This window comes from Dendrobates tinctorius, unplaced genomic scaffold (assembly GCF_039654945.1).
Source record: "Dendrobates tinctorius isolate UK_male_01 unplaced genomic scaffold, ASM3965494v1 ptg000246l, whole genome shotgun sequence".
NCBI lineage: Eukaryota > Metazoa > Chordata > Amphibia > Anura > Dendrobatidae > Dendrobates > Dendrobates tinctorius.
The window spans coordinates 1,867,699-1,887,179 of record NW_027361913.1 but is presented as its reverse complement, the minus strand read 5'-3'; the positions used below and the strand labels follow the sequence as shown (position 1 = coordinate 1,887,179).

Genomic DNA, 19,481 nt, shown 5'->3' with positions numbered 1-19,481 from the left:
TATCCATACATGTTATCCGGGGATACGGTACCCCTTCTAACCTTTGTGCAATGACGTGCAATCCATACTGGGCCTAACACCGTCTGAGCCTGCCTCATGCTGTATAGACATATATTTTGAATGTGTACGCTATCCATACATGTTATCCAGGGACACGGTACCCTTTCTAACCTTTGTGCACTGATGTGCAATCCATACTGGGCCTAACACCGTCTGAGCCTGCCTCATGCTGTATAGACATATATTTTGAATGTGTACGCTATCCATACATGTTATCCGGGGATACGGTACCCCTCCTAACCTTTGTGCAATGACGTGCAATCCATACTGGGCCTAACACCGTCTGAGCCTGCCTCATGCTGTATAGACATATATTTTGAATGTGTACGCTATCCATACATGTTATCCAGGGATACGGTACCCTTTCTAACCTTTGTGCAATGACGTGCAATCCATACTGGGCCTAACACCGTCTGAGCCTGCCTCATGCTGTATAGACATATATTTTGAATGTGTACGCTATCCATACATGTTATCCGGGGATACGGTACCCTTTCTAACCTTTGTGCAATGACGTGCAATCCATACTGGGCCTAACACCGTCTGAGCCTGCCTCATGCTGTATAGACATATATTTTGAATGTGTACGCTATCCATACATGTTATCCGGGGATACGGTACCCCTTCTAACCTTTGTGCAATGACGTGCAATCCATACTGGGCCTAACACCGTCTGAAACTGCCTCATGCTGTATAGACATATATTTTGAATGTGTACGCTATCCATACATGTTATCCGGGGATACGGTACCCCTTCTAACCTTTGTGCAATGACGTGCAATCCATACTGGGCCTAACACCGTCTGAGCCTGCCTCATGCTGTATAGACATATATTTTGAATGTGTACGCTATCCATACATGTTATCCAGGGATACGGTACCCTTTCTAACCTTTGTGCAATGACGTGCAATCCATACTGGGCCTAACACCGTCTGAGCCTGCCTCATGCTGTATAGACATATATTTTGAATGTGTACGCTATCCATACATGTTATCCAGGGATACGGTACCCTTTCTAACCTTTGTGCAATGACGTGCAATCCATACTGGGCCTAACACCGTCTGAGCCTGCCTCATGCTGTATAGACATATATTTTGAATGTGTACGCTATCCATACATGTTATCCAGGGATACGGTACCCTTTCTAACCTTTGTGCAATGACGTGCAATCCATACTGGGCCTAACACCGTCTGAGCCTGCCTCATGCTGTATAGACATATATTTTGAATGTGTACGCTATCCATACATGTTATCCAGGGATACGGTACCCTTTCTAACCTTTGTGCAATGACGTGCAATCCATACAGGGCCTAACACCGTCTGAGCCTGCCTCATGCTGTATAGACATATATTTTGAATGTGTACGCTATCCATACATGTTATCCGGGGATACGGTACCCCTTCTAACCTTTGTGCAATGACGTGCAATCCATACTGGGCCTAACACCGTCTGAGCCTGCCTCATGCTGTATAGACATATATTTTGAATGTGTACGCTATCCATACATGTTATCCGGGGATACGGTACCCCTTCTAACCTTTGTGCAATGACGTGCAATCCATACTGTGCCTAACACCGTCTCAGCCTGCCTCATGCTGTATAGACATATATTTTGAATGTGTACGCTATCCATACATGTTATCCAGGGATACGGTACCCTTTCTAACCTTTGTGCAATGACGTGCAATCCATACTGGGCCTAACACCGTCTGAGCCTGCCTCATGCTGTATAGACATATATTTTGAATGTGTACGCTATCCATACATGTTATCCGGGGATACGGTACCCCTTCTAACCTTTGTGCAATGACGTGCAATCCATACTGGGCCTAACACCGTCTGAGCCTGCCTCATGCTGTATAGACATATATTTTGAATGTGTACGCTATCCATACATGTTATCCGGGGATACGGTACCCCTTCTAACCTTTGTGCAATGACGTGCAATCCATACTGGGCCTAACACCGTCTGAGCCTGCCTCATGCTGTATAGACATATATTTTGAATGTGTACGCTATCCATACATGTTATCCGGGGATACGGTACCCCTTCTAACCTTTGTGCAATGACGTGCAATCCATACTGGGCCTAACACCGTCTGAGCCTGCCTCATGCTGTATAGACATATATTTTGAATGTGTACGCTATCCATTCATGTTATCCGGGGATACGGTACCCCTTCTAACCTTTGTGCAATGACGTGCAATCCATACTGGGCCTAACACCGTCTGAGCCTGCCTCATGCTGTATAGACACATATTTTGAATGTGTACGCTATCCATACATGTTATCCAGGGATACGGTACCCTTTCTAACCTTTGTGCAATCACGTGCAATCCATACTGGGCGTGAGAACGGCTGGCGAGCTGTTAAGCAAGCTACATCACCTGTCCAGACAAGTACAGGGATTCCCTAGCGAGGAGACTTATTTGATTGTTTTCTATGTTGGGACAGCAATTTTTGGGGAGCACTATACTCTGGAGAATGATAGATGGGGCCCACCATACACTGGAACATTCCAAAGGTGGACACCAGACACTGGAGCAGCATTTACAGGGCCCATTATACACTAGAGCATTAGAAATGGGGCCCATTATGTTTGGAGCATTATTTGGGCCCATAAGACAGTGGAGCTTAATCCATGGGGACCAACATATACTGTAGCATTATGTGGAGCTCATCATATACTGTTTCAAACATTATATGGGACCAATGATTTTGTATGGAGAAATAGATGGGCCTCGTCATGAGATGTAAAAAGTGAGGTATTTTTCATTGTACTATACCGCTATTTCTCTGCCGTATCGGAGCATGATGAGTTGTGGTATGTGTTAAAGGGGCGCTCTTTCGCCCAGGGCACATGAAAACCTGCAGCCAGCCCTCCCCCCCTCACAAATTTAGCCAAATAACCCCCATTTTTCAGTGCGTAACTTGTATTATGAAGTTAATTAAGGTTGACAAGCTTAAGTAAGAAGAATTGATGCTTTTGTCATTCAAATGGGCACTGTAGGTGTGTTTCCTGTCCTCCTCTCACTGCCGACTTTTATTCCCCATTGATTTACATTGGGTTTCGTGTTTCGGGACGACCCCGACTTTTCCCTATAATCGGACGATCTTGCTCGACCCGACTTTTGGAAAAGTCGGGTTTCACGAAACGAAACGCGACCCTAAAAAAGCAAAAGTCGCTCAACTCTAATGTAGACGATTGATTTATGAAATCAGAATTAAAAAGAAGATTAGTCTTTACACCCTTCCCAACATGTGGTATACATATACTGCTCTGCAGGAGCTGCATTCTTGCAAAGACAAGTATATGTATGGCACTGCGATCACACGGGCTCACGTTGAGAGCTGCCGCAATCAGGTGTGGGTGTCAGTTCTATGTGAGAGGTGACACCCGGCAGCAATGCCCACAATCAGTGCAAACACCGATCGTAAATGTTTAACCCCTCTGATGCCACTGTCAATAGTGGCAGCGACATCAAAGAGCATCGCACAGGGAGTGAGCTTCCTGTCTGTTTCCCATTAGCACAACGAGATGTGATCGTCTCCCAAAGACTGCATTAAGACTTAGTGCATATTTATCCTGAGCTTGCACAGGGGTTTCTGTGTAATTCTCTGAAATACGTGATTCAGACAGACCCCTGGAGGAGGATTTCCTATGGAGGCACTGCGGACATCATAAGACCTGTGATCTGGAGGTGTCTGTCTTTTTAGGTGAGCATAAAAACACGGTCAACCACAGTTTTGTGCACTTCTCAAAAGAAGGACAACACTGAAAAGAGGCCAGATGGAGTCCAGAATAACTCTGCTGCCTTATTATAGTGCATTGATCCCTTTGGGGTTTCATCTGTCATGTAACTCGGAGATTTAGATGGAAACCCCAAAGTATATGTTCAGCGTAGAGCGCCAGATAAATGTGATCCTAAATGTTATGTAAAATGTTTCCAATAAAAGCTTCAATTTAATCCACAAAGAAAACCCCACTCAGGTCAGTCATCTATCAATGGAAATATAGGGGACTTCCACGTTACTGGTAGTACAAAGGCTTTGGAAACGCGAAATGGCCCTTGCCCCCAAAAGAAATAGAGCAAATTCTGCACTCCCAGATCCAAATGCCCCCCTCCCTTCTAAGCCCCAGTGTGTCTAAACCACATTTAGCATCCACATGTTTGGCATTTCTGTAGTGATGAGAGCTCTCCTAATTCACAGGTGAGTGTCTAGAGTGTATAGAGAAGCATGAGCTGGTCATAATGTACTGGTCACTACAATGTACTGGGCATTATAACGCACTGGTTGCTACAATGGCAGTTTACATGTTTCACTCAGCAACATTCACTACTGAAATATACTCACAGAGTGGCAGAGTCTCAAAAAAGGTTGGGAATGTTTTAGAACAATGCATCAATGTTCCCCCATATGGTCTTGTAAGTGATGGATAATTCGTACACTCCACTAGCATATACATCCTAAGAAAAGGGAGTGCTATACAATAGGCATAAGAGATATCAAAGTCTATTGATATAATCAAAAATGTTGCACACTTTTTTAAAAGTTACAAAAAGGACAGAGAGCCTAGAAAAAACCAGCAGCCTGGCGGAGACAAGCAACCACTATCTAATCGCAGTGGATAAAAATGGGTATAATTGTAGAAAAATCAATTTAACCCCTTAAGTGACAGAGCCAATTTGGTACTTAATGACCAAGCCAATTTTTACAATTCTGACCACTGTCACTTTTTAAGGTTATAGCTTTTTTTTTTTTATCAAATAGATTTTTATTAATAAGAATTCAAAATACAGAATATACAGTAAATCTTCCACAAACAATAGATTTACAAATTGAACAACCCTATTCCCCCCTCTCATCCCCCCCATGTAGACAGCATACAGTATATAACTCTTTTCTCCATAAGATTCCTCTTACACCGTAATTTACCATTAGTCATCCTCTTTACCCATATTGTCAATCAAACCATACAAAACAGAAATGTTCCTATGTTCGGGTATTAATGGTTTATCTACAACACCAGCATTGTAAAATATAGCACATTCCCATCAGTTAACTGTACCGTATTGTAACCAGGGATTCCACAACCTCTCATATGTTTTAGAATTGCCTCTTTTAGCATATATCCATTCCTCCAGCTGGATGATACAAGACACCTGTTTCACAAACTCTTTCCCTGAAGGTGGTTCTTTCCTGATCCAGTTCCTCGCAATCAGCTTCCTTGCTACATATAGTAGTCTGGCTATAGCAAGCTTTGCACTATTAACTATTTCAATTTCCTCCACATATCCCAGTATGCAGACCAGTGGGTTTTTGGGTATAACACTTAAGGTTATAGCTCTAGAATGCTTCAACGTATCCCGCTGATTCTGAGAATGTTTTTCGTGACATATTGTACATCATATTAGTGGTAAAATTTATTCACTAAAACTTGCTTTTATTTATGAAAGAATAGAAATTTGGCAAAAATTTTACAAATTTTACATTTTAATTTTTGTACACATAAATCAGAGAGTGGGGTCACACAAAATAGTTAATAAATAACATTTCATACATGTCTACTTTACATCAGCACAATTTTGGAAATCTAATTTTTTATTAGGACATTATAAGTGTTAAATGTTGACCAGTGATTTCTCACTTTTCCAACAAAATTTACAAAACCTTTTTTTTAGGGACCACCTCACATTTGAAGTGAGTTTGGGGGTCAATGTAACAGAAAATACCGAAAAGTGACACCATTCTAAAAACTGCACAGCTTAAGGTGCATAAAACCACATTCAAGAAGTTTATTAACCCTTCAGGTGCTTCATGAGAACTAAAGCAATGTGGAAGGAAAAAATGAACATTTCACTTTTTTCACAGAAAATTTAGTTTGGAACCAATTTTTTGATTTTCACAAGGGTATCAGGAAAAAAAGGAAGACGAAATTTGTTGTTTGGGTGCATGGCAGGGCTCAGAAGGGAGGGAGCACCATTTGACTTTTTGAATGCAAAATTGGCTGGAATCAATGGTGGCGCCATGTCACGTTTGGAGACCCTCTGATGTACCTAAACAGTGGAACCCCCAATTCTAACTCCAACCCTAACCACAACACATCCCTAACCCTAATCCCAACCCTAACCATAACCCTAACCACAACCCAAACCCCAATACACCCCTACCCCTATTCACAACTCTAACCACAACCCTAACCACAGCCCTAACTATAATCCCAACCATGACCACAACCATAGCTTTAGCCCAACCCTAGCTTTAGCCCAACCCTAACCCTCACTTTAGCCCAACTCACTTTATCACTTTAGCCCAACTCACTTTAGCTCAGCTCTAATCCTAATGGAAAAAAAGGAATTAAATCAATCCTTTTTTTAATTTCATTATTTTTACCTAACTAAAGGGGTGATAAAGGGGGGTTTGATTTACTATTTTATTTATTTTGATCACTGTGATAGGGTCTATCACAGTGATCAAAATGGATCAATAGGAAAACTTTCCTATTGTTGCTGGCTGGCAGATTTCGGCGGGCACACTGTGCATGTGCACGCCATTTTCTCTCGGAAGAAGACGCCGGTGGCTTGGGAGACTTCATCGGGGGTTGCAGGGACACCAGAGGTACCGTGGGTAATCGGGGGGACAATATTTCTCTCTCCTCTGATGTGTGAGAAAATATATACAGCTCTGGCAAAAATTAAGAGACCACTGCACAGTTTTATAAAAATCAGCTTCTCTACATCTCTGAAAGCCATTCCATTCCAGTTGAATTCCAACCAGAATACACCTCATTCTACTTAATGTGCTTCTGATTAGGTGAACAGTGTGATCACCTGAACCAAAACACATTTAACAAAGGAAAGTATATAAAAACCCTGCTGTAGTGTTCACAATCCTCTTGCAAAAGGACAAACTGGATGGCAAAACAAGTGCTAGTAATATCCCAAAAGTAATGGGAATGAAAAAATAACTTTTATCCATGCCAAAGGAGTTGAAAAGTCTTGAATGAGGAAAAGAAGGGCTCAATTCTGGCTTTACTAGCAGAGGGATACAGTGAGCGTCATGTTGCATCCATCCTTAAAATTTCTAAGATGACAGTCCATTACAACAAGGTCAAGCTGCAGACATTGGAGACAACAAAGCTACAGACCGGCAGAGGGCGAAAACGACACTCCACTGACCGGGATGACCATCATCTTATTCGAATGTCACTCAGCAACCGTAGGATAATATCAAGTGACCTACAAAAGGAATGGCAAATGGCAGCTGGGGTGAAGTGCACGGCAAGAACAGTTCGTAACAGGCTCCTAGAGGCAGGGCTCAAGTCATGTAAAGATAGATAAAAACCTTTCATCAATGAGAAGCAAAGGAGAGCCAGGCTGAAGTTTGCCAAAGACCATAAGGATTGGACCATAGAGGACTGGAGTAAGGTAATCTTTTCAAATGAATCTAATTTTTAGCTTGCCCCAACACCTGGACGTCTTATGGTTAGACAGAGACTGGGAGAGGCATACAAGCCACAATGTCTTGCACCCACTATGAAATTTAGTGGAGGATCGGTGATGATCTGGGGATGCTTCAGCAAGGCTGGAATGGGCAGGTTAATCTTTGCAAATGACATATGAATCAAGCCGCATACTAGGTTATCCTTGAAAAACAGTTGATTCCTTCTGCTTAGGCAATGTTCCCCAACTCTGAGGACTGGTTTTCCCAGTAGGACAATGCGCCATGTCACACAGCTATGTCAATAAATGGGTGGATGAAGGAACACCACATCAAATCCCTGTCATGGCCAGCCGAATCTCCAGACCTGAACCCCATTGAAAACCTCTGGAGTGTGATAAAGCGGAAGATGGATAGTCACAAGCCATCAAACAAAGAAGAACTGCTTAAATTTTTGTACCAGGAGTGGCATAAGGTCACCCAAAAGCAGTGTGAAAGACTGGTGGAACGCATGCCAAGACGCATGAAAGCTGTGATTAAAAATCATGGTTTTTCCACAAAATATTGATTTCTGAACTCTGAGTTAAAAAATTAGTATTATTGTTTCTAAATGATTATGAACTTGTTATTTGAGGTCTGTAAGCACTGCATTTTTTGTTATTTTGACCATTTCTCATTTTCTGAAAATAAATACAAAGTTTAGTGCTTGGAAATTCGAAGACATGTTGTCAGTAGTTTATCGAACAAAAGAGCAATTTACATTTTACTCAAAAATATACCTAAAAGAGAAAAATCAGACAAACTGAAAATTTTGCAGTGGTCTCTTAATTTTTGCCAGAGTTGTAGAATAGTCTAGTAGACATTATTCACTGTGCATCACTTACTGTTGTCTGCCTCAATAAACAGGCATTGAAATAAATGCCGATCTGTAAAAGTTTAACCATCGACAGTTGTATTGTGCCGCTGGTTCCTCCATGTATATAGAACTTTAGTTTATTGTTGTGAATTCTCTTGATCTGACTTCTGAGTCGGGGCTCCCTCTGGTGGTTATTGCAGGTAGTGGAGCTGGCCGGGTTGACAGAAATCTGCCACCTGATGACGATGATTGGAAATCAGGGGTTACTGACTGGGAGGATATAAGTGAGCAGGCTTCCCTCAGTTGCTGCTGGTGATTGCTTCTTCCTGTGCATTTTGAGGTCTGCTGTCTCCTACCTGATCCTGCATTTTTCAGTTAAGTTGTTAATTTGCTAATCCTTTGCATCTGATCTGGTTTTGTCTCTTTCTGCTTTGCTGTGAGGGTTCAGCGTGCTCCCTGCTGTTGCAGTGCTGGACCCCGCTCCATATGTTACAGCTTGTGTCAGTTTGTTCAATCCCCTGTTATATTAGTCTTTTTTGCTTTGCTGCCAGTTCACACCAGAATGCTGATATAGTGGGGTAGAGGTCGTGAGACCTCAGTGTATTTTGTACATCAGACGTGTTGGATTTTTTAGGGTTTTTGCATGATTGCAGACAGTGTCTTTCCTTTCCTATCCTATCTAGACAGTTTGGGCCCCATCATTTGCTCTGTCTATTTTCTGCCTGTGTTTGTGCCTCATCTTGTCTCACCGACAATAAGTTTGGGGGCTATCTATTTCTTTGGGGTTCTACTCCGGGCAGTTTAGATTTCACCTTTCTTGCTTTAAGCTTAGTTAGTTCTCTGGCTGAGCCGAGGCGTCTAGGGCATCGTAGGTACGCCCCACGGCTACTGTTAGTTGTTGTTGTTAGGATTAGGGGTCTGCAATCCACTGAGTTACCAAGCTTTCTGGTTTCCTGGTGGCCTAGCCTTTTCCTGCTTTCCTCCTCGGCGACTTATTTATAACAGTTTAAATTCACACATCCATGTGCAGACCATTTTTTTTCTGCCTAAGATTAGTAGAGTTTCAGTGATCCAAGCAAACATCTGTCTTACAAAAGAATCCATTCATTTGATAGGTTAGACTCAGATTAAGGCCACGTTCACACATTCAGTAATTGGTCACTATTTTACATCAGGAATTTTGAGCCAAACTCAGGAGTGGGACATTCAGAGGAAAAGTATAGTAGAAACACGTCACCACTTCTGTATTTATTACCCACTCCTGGTTTTGGCTTACAAATATGAATGTAAAATGCTATTACTGACTAAATTGGCCTATGTCCTATTCTCAACCCTCACGTGGATCAGATTTGGCCATTAAAGTCTATGTGGATCCATATATAAAACACGAAAGATATTCTTTGTACTTTAGTGTTGCATGGGTTTTTAATTTATCCATTGGTAAGAGTTGATAGATAAATAAAAGTTCAGTTTTTAAAGAACAGATGAAAAAAAAAAACACAGGTGCAAAATGGATGCAAAACATAGGCTGCATGTATATGAGTATAAGAAAGGACTGTTTCTCACAGATCAAAAAAATGACAGGGATGTGTGAATGTAGCCTTACACTTATCCTCCATTTAGAATTGAATCTAAAAGAATACAAAAATGTAGCACAAATTGTAACAAACCATCAGAGTGAAAAGATTTAAAGAGACAATCTCTGTTTTTTTGGACAGGATCACTTAAGAGAAAGGATTATACAGTATATATGACTGAAGAGTTAAAGGGAACCTTTCACGTGAAAAAAATCTATTATTCTGCAGATATGGGGTTAATCTGCAGGTTAATAGCGTTGTGAACCTGCGAAGCACGTGCATTTTGACCCCATACTGCTGAGAGAAAATTAATTTTATTCCTCCCAGCAGCATTCGGGTTTCAGTCACGGAGGTGGTGCCGACTTGGGTTCAGTCACTGCTCCGTGTATAGAGAGCACCGGCTGTAATCGCACTCCCGGCCCTGACTTACAGTAGCTCATCATTTGAGCCTGCTGTCAGTCAGTGCCAGGGCACCGTTACAGCTGTGGCTCTCTATACACAATGCGGTGACTGGACGCAAGTTGGCACAACCCCTTTGACTGAGTGAGTGAGGCTGCTGGGGGCATACAGTTCATTTCCTCCCAGCAGCAGAACTCTACATGCTAGAGTGGAGCAGGTTCAGAATCCTACTGACCTGATGATCAACCCCATGAATCCACCATTTAGAAACCAAAATGTTAAACAACTCTGACTTCATTAAAAAAAAGATCACTAACCTTGTTGGGATTTTGACTCGAAGATATCGGTCCACAGCAATGGCAAGCAGTGCAAGTATAGAGCTCTGGGTCAGAATTAACACAATACAGGCCACCATCAGGCAGCTATAAAATTCAGTCTCTAGTCCAATACTAATTATTATGGCTAAAGGGATGACCAGTGCTCCTACTGCAATATCTGCCACAGCAAGTGACACGATGAAGAAGAACGTGGTGTCTCGAAGTGCTTGGTTGACGATCACAGCCCATATCACCAGAATATTTCCAAGCACAGAAATGAGGGCAATCAGCACTTCGATGACAATGTAGACTGCTAACGAGACAGAGGTGCCCATACTGTTTCAGTGCAGAAAACGAAAGTCAATCCTGAACCTGAAAAATTAAGATTTTGGATTAAAGAATGTCTGCTGTAGGGAATGGTTAGACATATTTGTGACAACTTGCATAAAAATAACAGTCACTTTAAGTTTGGCTAAAATAAGACTTAACTGTATTTTGATTTTTCTAAGCCCCTTCCAATTATTCTTCCTCAAAGCTTTAGACTGGCTGAATTATTTTGAAGCAGTTGGCACTAAAACAGTCAATGATCAGAGGAACATCCCCATTTTTGGTTTTGGATTCCCACATTTAGACTTAGTTATACAAATACCATAGTCTATAATTTTTAACAAGCCATGCAACATTGTAAATTCTCAATAAAAGCCACTTTACAACTTAACAAACATCAAAAATCATATAACGTTCTTTATTTGTGCCTGCAGACATTTCTGTACCAAAACTGCGTAAAATAGACACAATTCTTGGGACATTTCTATAATGCGTTGATTAGGGGTTTTTTTTTTGGAAAGAGCAAAAAGCGCTTCATAACCTGAAAGAATTGACATGTTGCAGATCTGAAACTGCTTCAAATCTGCAAGTAAAAAGTAATCAGTATGTGCACGACATTTCATGAATCTCATTCACCAAGCTGGAATGCTAAAATGCTGCATTTTTCTGTGACAAAAACGCGTGTAAAAATGCACCAAACATGTAAATTGTACACATAACCTGCCACAAAAATCACAAGCTCTGTATGTGGAATAAAATGATATAGTTTGTTACGATTTCTATTATTGTCAATATTATATTAGATGTATAGACCTCTCCTAATGCAAAGACTGATTTAGCTCTTTCGTGTTTGTGCGACAAACTCAACATGTTTATTAGCTCATAGACTCAATGACTTATAAAATAACAAACTGGGCTTTACTTACGCTGCGTGGGTTCAGCATGGCTTCTCCACAGCTGTTCTGGTCTTAATTGATCGACTGCAGTGGTGATTCATGTTGACAGTGCTGCAGCCAAATCTCTGAGCTCACTGGCTGATGCGGTGAAATTTGTTATTGCTAAATAAATAAAGACAAAGGTTGAAGACTTTTCTATTCCAACAACCTAACACTTGTCAGGGTGTGGTCTCAGGAGAGGAGTCGTCTCCATAATGGGCAGATGATGGCTGTGTATCACAGCCGGCATCTGTCTATAGCAGCATGGTTCAGGAGCTTGTTCCGATCTCTGCTGCATAACCACTTAAATGCTTCTGTCAGTTACTGTGACAGCAGCATTTAAATAGAGATATGACCAGTGTACTTGAGTAGGAGGTGGTCAGGTTGTATTTCCCCCTGAAGACATCAGAAGCATTATTGTATTGTAATAACATTATGTATCTGAAATGTGTCTGCAGTGTTAACTCCGGCCACAAGAGTTCACTGTCTTCCCTTTAATATGTTCAGATTTCCCTTAGGCTGCAAGATCCAGTGTTCAGGGGTGACAGGGTTAATACCTAGTCAGCCAGGGCAGGGGATAAGTGACTGGGTACAAACAGGAGACTAGAACAGGAAGTTCATTTGAGTCTAAGAGTGTTGTGAAGTGGTTGCAGCGGTCAAGTGCAGGGGGCTGCTAGGGACAACATGAGCCTGTTACTCTTGGCAGTGGATTACCATATAACCATTCTGTGTGGTTCCGTCTCCCGGACCTGGAACCTGAAGATGGGCATCAGGGCATTTGGGCACATCAAACCTGCGGTACTGTAGGGAAAGATGGACACAGACTTCCTAAGATGGATGGTAATGGAATCCGGGTGTACTGCCTTCAGTGGAGCAGAATACCCAGTGCTAGTGGAGTTAGCAGGAAAAGTATTCTCTACCCAGACCGAGTGCTAGGGCTGAAGTTATGTCCGATACCTGGGGAAAAGACTAACCTGTTGCGACTTATATCACGTGCTTCACTGTATTGACCGTTACTGCTCAGTAAACGTTTGACAGTTATAAAGCATTTTGTGTACTATGGATGGTTTCCAGCAGTTCCCAAAGATGGAAGCCTGGAGCCAGTGGAGGCCAACTGCCCATAAGTAAGTGTGATGCACCCAACACATAACAGCGCATCAGGACTGGGACTCAATTTTCCTATAGGGTGCTGGAGCGTGCAAAAGCAGCAGCTTGTCCACGACTATCCCGCTCGGACACCTTACATTTGCACACCATTTCCCTTCAGCACCTTCACGTCATGAACACAATATGCCAAAGGACTACCATGCCAGCGAGGGACCAGCTAATGGCCTCCATTGCTGACAAGCTGGTATATCTATCAAGTTCAACCTGTGACATCATTTTAACTATATAGTACAGTACAGGTTCAAGTCCAGTAAGGGGACTCGAAAAAGTAAAACAATTCTTTGCAATGAGAAGTTGCTTCTCCCCCCCCCAAAAAAAAAAAAAAATGTTACTTTTAAGAAAATATATTTGTGGTTCCAGGTAAAACAGACTGTTTGTAGTCAAACTATTTCCGGTGAAATTATGAGGGTTGGAGCGGAAGTTTATCTTCATTTGTTCATTTTTAACGCATTATTTTTATTTTATGCTCTTGTATTCATTCTATTGTAGCTCTGCAGTTGCAGATGTTGTTGAGGCTATAAATCAGTCATCTGATATCATTTTTGAAGTACCATAAATAAAACAAGATTTTTTTTCACAATGAATTATATACATTTATTTAAATTTGTTTGTTATATTGGTGAACAGGGATTTTGTGGAAATATTAGCCACCCGGTTGTAACTTCTCTGGGGCACCCATACCACATGTGCAAGTTACTTAGGCATTATTGCGATCATTCCACTTTCTCCAATTGTAGATTGTCCTTCTCCAAATCAGGATGTTGGGGGAAAGTCCCCCTGCACGACTCTAAACTTTCATATATATCTAATAAATTGCAATATTTTCTGTCCCTGGAGTCAAACTCACAACCACATGCATAGGAGGGAAATTTAGCAGTGAACCAAAGGCTTCGCTGCTGAACATTGGTGGATTTCCTTTTACAGTCTAAAGATCTAAATGGTATTCTTCTTTACAGACATAGCGGTGATACATAGAGATTCATCACTATATACCAGGTAATTCCTATATAGCTGCATAGTAGAAGTAAAATAAAAGATTTTTTTCCAACAAATTATGAAAAGCAATTACAGTAATCACACTTTTTAGTAGACATAACAAATCAGTAAATAACATGGACATATTTGGTATCCATTAGTGATGGGCAAGCACTAAAATGCTCGGGTGCTTGTTGCCCGGATCGAGCAAATTGAAATGTTCGGGTGCTTGACCCGTGCAACGAGCCCAATGTAAGTCTATGGGAAACTTGATACGCAAATTGCCTCTTCAGAGAGAAAGAGGGCTTGAACTCTATATCGCCACCTCTTGGTAGTAGCGATCCTACAAGTCACAATCAACCCTTTAACGAGTCTTGTAATATGACTTAGGATAAAAGCCAAATCAGAATCTCAGTTTGCAGACACAGTGTTTTGGGCTACTGGTCCTTGTCAGTGCAAAGTATGAGAATTGATTTGGCTAGGTAAGAGGATCTGGACTTAGGTCCATTATTAGGAAGTGGGTCTCCCATACTGTTTGCCTATGTAGTGAATGCAAGGGCTGCCAAAAATTTGAAGGCACTCCAATGCCCCTTTGAAGAGACGTAGAGGATGGCCTCATGAAAAAATGTTCCCATTATTAAGAAGTGGGTCTCCTTTAGTGGTTGCCTATGCAGTGAATGCAAGGGCTGCCAAAAATTTGGAGGCACTCCAATGCCCCTTGGAAGATATGTGGAAAAGTGCCTCATAAAAAAATGTTCCCATTAGAAAGGAGCCGGTCGCCTATACTTGTAAATGCCCATGCACTAAGTATATGGGCTGACAAACATTTACCCCTGGGGGTATACATGATCATACTGTATAACCAATTTGTTTTACAGGTATCATAAACACCCTTTAAAAAAATTATGTGGGTGTTGCATCACGGACAACGGTCAGCCTGGTGATATAGTAGTGGAGGATGAGGAAGAGGAGGAGGAGGACAACAGCAAATAGACAAAATCAGGAAGAGTAAACCCATGAGTGGGTGTGAAGAGATGCATGTGAATAGACCTCCCAAAAAAAGACACTGGATTTGAGGTTATGTTACCCTGCTGTCATTCGGTGGTGTTGAGAAGTCAGGCCCAACCGAGCCCTTGTTCATTTTTATAAGGGCTCATACCCATTTGTGATTAAAAAAGGTCCGATTTCCTGACCAAAAAAACGGATGAGTGCTATGCGAGTGTAATGCAAGTGTCATGTGAGTGCAATGCGATTTACTGTATGTGCGATTTTTCCACGGAACATCCATATGACATGCGTATGACATGCATATGCAATCCATATGCAGATGCGATTTTAACATGACCTTTTACATACCGCAGTTCTCTCTATGTAAAAACTCATGTTAAAATCGCATTGTAAAACACAACTGTACACATGGTTTTAAAACCAAATAATCCTCAAAACATAAATATATATATATATAGATATATAGATATATATATCTATATATATAAAAAAAGAGTGAAACAAGTGTATGTGTGTGCGTATGTGTGTGTATAGACCATGATGTCATAATGGTTGCCATGGCGACGATGGGGTCATAAAGGTTGCCATGGCGAAGATTATGTCATAACGGTTGCCATAGCGATGATGATGTCATAATAGGTCACAATGGTGACGGTTATGTCATAATGGTTGCCATGGTGATGATGATGTCGTAATAGATTGCCATGGCGACGAAGATGTCAGAATGGTTGCCATGACGAAGATGAAGTCATAATTGGTATATGGGGACGGGTCTATGGGATGGAAGATACAGTATGTATGATAGGTATATGGGCACGGGACTATGGGATGGAGGATGTGTGATGGGTATATGGGCACTGGACTATGGGATGGAGGATGTGTGATGGGTATATGGGCACTGGACTATAGGATGGAGGATATGTATGATTGGTATATGGGCACGGGACTATGGGATGGCAGATATGTTTGATGGGTATATGAGCACTGGACTATGGGATGGAGGATAATCATTAAAATTTGTTATAACTAACCACAGTTAGTTACTATGCTCGGGCAACGCCGGGCTCTTCAGCTAGTATATAAAATATATCTATTCTATTATTTCTAAACACTGTTTTTCGGTGATTACTTTTGATATAGAAGGGTTAATGGTATGCCTTTATATCCCTTTAACTCCCTTTAATACTTCAATTGACTTTTGCCTTTCATTGCTATGTTTTCTTATTCTTATGACCCTGCTTCTTATCATGTATGTTCTCGATAGTCAGCCACAACGTGTTCTGGGTACATTATAAACAATGTTTGACCCTGAAGTGATGGTGGGGGCCACATGAGCTCCATAGAGTTACATATTGTTGTAAATGGTATAAAAGATTGTTTTGTGTTTCATTACATCAGATAAAGTGATTTGCCTACGGCCCGTGTGAGTAGTCTCTTTTGTCTCCAAGCGCTTGTAAATTAAGGGCGTAAAACTCCTAATTCGGACTCACTGGTGATCTGGCAGACCTGACTTTGGTCAGAACGAAAACAGCTACGACAGTTTGGCGCACAACGTGGGGCTGTGGAAAAAAGGCTATTCAGAATCCGTATGTGGGAGCTTCCTGGGAGGTTGAATCTGCAAAATCCAGCAGCTGCAGCAGGTGAGAAAATTTATTCTTACATTGATTTTGCGTTTGCAACCTCTCTAATGATCTCTGCATATCTCTGGGTAAGGCTGTACAACACGGTTCAAAAGAACCTACATCACCAGTGAGCAGGGAGTATGTCCGTATGAGAGTTGAATAATAGAGTAATAAGATAATAATTGTCATCTGTATTATCTGTCAATCTGTTCTGGCAATATACTAATATACTAACTGGTTGTGTACTGGTGTACTGTGTAGCACAGACCCTGGGATAGACTCCGTGCAGTGTTGATTTTGGATTTGCAGTAAACCATATGAGGCTGTATTTTGCATAGGGCTGTGGTTTTTGGTTGTTTTGGTTATTCTTGATTCTTGTTGTTTAAGAAGTTGGCTTTGGTGTTCTTAGAGTGTCAGTGGACACTGCTGTAGGTTAAGGTGTCAAATCCAAAGTGCAAGATAGGCAGGCTGTGTGAATCCTTTTATGTATGTCTATGAGAACCTCTGAATGAGATGAGAGAGGAGTTATTGAGTATAAAGGATTTTTGCTATCTTCTCTTTGTAAAATAAGATTACCACTGACAAGTGAAAGAAAAAAAAAATCCCTGAATGAGCACGTATGAATGAATCATCTCACATCATTTTGTGTCAAGAGATTGTTACTAGAGATGAGCGACTTTGCCTTTTTTTGGGTCGAGTCAGGTTTCATGAAACCCGACTTTCTGAAAAGTCAGGTCGAACGAAATCGGCCGATTATCGTGAAAAGTCGAAGGCCGACTGACACACGAAACCCAATGCAAGTCAATGGGGAAGAAAAGTCGGCAGTGAGTGGAGGACAGGAAACACACCTACAGTGCCCATTTTAATGCCAAAAACATCAATTCTTATTACTTAAGCTTGTCAACCTTAATTTACCTCTGAACCTGACTGCTGAGGAGCTGCTCTCTGTGGTCGGGAGGAGGTAAGTTAGGGCAGTCTGTGAAGGGAAGGCGAAGTGTGTGGACATGAGAAGGGGAGCTGGAGGATGAGCAGAGTTAAGGCTCACTCCTAGCTGGAGCGCATGGTCGGGATTTCGGTCTCCGAGTTTGTAGGGACACTGACGGTCCTGCAGCAGAAACCGGAGGAAGTAGCAGCTGTAAATGCTCTGTTCCCAACTAAGGCAGCAGCGACATGTGTGAGCCAGATGGAAAAGACTATGGCTGCCTGCCATACGAGAAAGTTCCAAAAGAGAGTCAACAGGGGGAACTTCAGTGAACTCAGTACTGCGAGTACCTCAGATAAGCGCTAGAACAGAGGCCACACTACCTATCTGCAGGGTACAGTATCACCAGATACCAGGTATATATAGCATAGTTTAAACATTAAAAATGTACGTCTATATATTCAGGAGTAGTGTTGAGCCACCCCGCTAGTGTTCCAGTTCGTTTTGGTTCGTCGAACACGAGGCAAGTTCGTCGAATGTTTGTCGAACATTCGACGAACAACGTCGAACACCATTGAAAACAATGGCAGGCAAACACAAACACATACAAACACATAGAAAACAATTACAAAACACCTTAAAAGGTGTCTCAAAGCAGACAAAATGCTCAGAATACAAAAATAACATATGGAAAACGGCAACTATATATAGAAAAGAGGTGGAGGAGTAAAAGGAGGAGGAGGAGACACAGATATACAGTGGGGAAAAAAAGTATTTAGTCAGTCAGCAATAGTGCAAGTTCCACCACTTAAAAAGATGAGAGGCGTCTGTAATTTACATCATAGGTAGACCTCAACTATGGGAGACAAACTGAGAAAAAAAAATCCAGAAAATCACATTGTCTGTTTTTTTTTCATTTTATTTGCATATTATGGTGGAAAATAAGTATTTGGTCAGAAACAAAATTTCATCTCAATACTTTGTGATATATCCTTTGTTGGCAATGACAGAGGTCAAACGTTTTCTGTAAGTCTTCACAAGGTTGCCACACACTGTTGTTGGTATGTTGGCCCATTCCTCCATGCAGATCTCCTCTAGAGCAGTGATGTTTTTGGCTTTTCGCTTGGCAACACGGACTTTCAACTCCCTCCAAAGGTTTTCTATAGGGTTGAGATCTGGAGACTGGCTAGGCCACTCCAGGACCTTGAAATGCTTCTTACGAAGCCACTCCTTCGTTGCCCTGGCGGTGTGCTTTGGATCATTGTCATGTTGAAAGACCCAGCCACGTTTCATCTTCAATGCCCTTGCTGATGGAAGGAGGTTTGCACTCAAAATCTCACGATACATGGCCCCATTCATTCTTTCATGTACCTGGATCAGTCGTCCTGGCCCCTTTGCAGAGAAACAGCCCCAAAGCATGATGTTTCCACCACCATGCTTTACAGTAGGTATGGTGTTTGATGGATGCAACTCAGTATTCTTTTTCCTCCAAACACGACAAGTTGTGTTTCTACCAAACAGTTCCAGTTTGGTTTCATCAGACCATAGGACATTCTCCCAAAACTCCTCTGGATCATCCAAATGCTCTCTAGCAAACTTCAGACGGGCCCGGACATGTACAGGCTTAAGCAGTGGGACACGTCTGGCACTGCAGGATCTGAGTCCATGGTGGCGTAGTGTGTTACTTATGGTAGGCCTTGTTACATTGGTCCCAGCTCTCTGCAGTTCATTCACTAGGTCCCCCCGCGTGGTTCTGGGATTTTTGCTCACCGTTCTTGTGATCATTCTGACCCCACGGGGTGGGATTTTGCATGGAGCACCAGATCGAGGGAGATTATCAGTGGTCTTGTATGTCTTCCATTTTCTAA

General features: G+C 41.8%; 1 protein-coding gene across 2 annotated transcripts in view; it reads right to left on the bottom strand.

Moving 5' to 3' along the window:
- The window catches only part of ADORA1 (adenosine A1 receptor), a 226,135-nt gene that overhangs the window by 147,119 nt on the left and 59,535 nt on the right, over positions 1-19,481 (bottom strand). For both annotated transcript variants that reach the window (XM_073557261.1, XM_073557260.1), the window contains exon 2: positions 10,658-11,029. In XM_073557261.1, coding sequence (XP_073413362.1) covers positions 10,658-10,992 — 335 coding nt within the window. In that variant the 5' untranslated portion in view covers positions 10,993-11,029. The remainder of the gene's footprint in view (positions 1-10,657; positions 11,030-19,481) is intronic.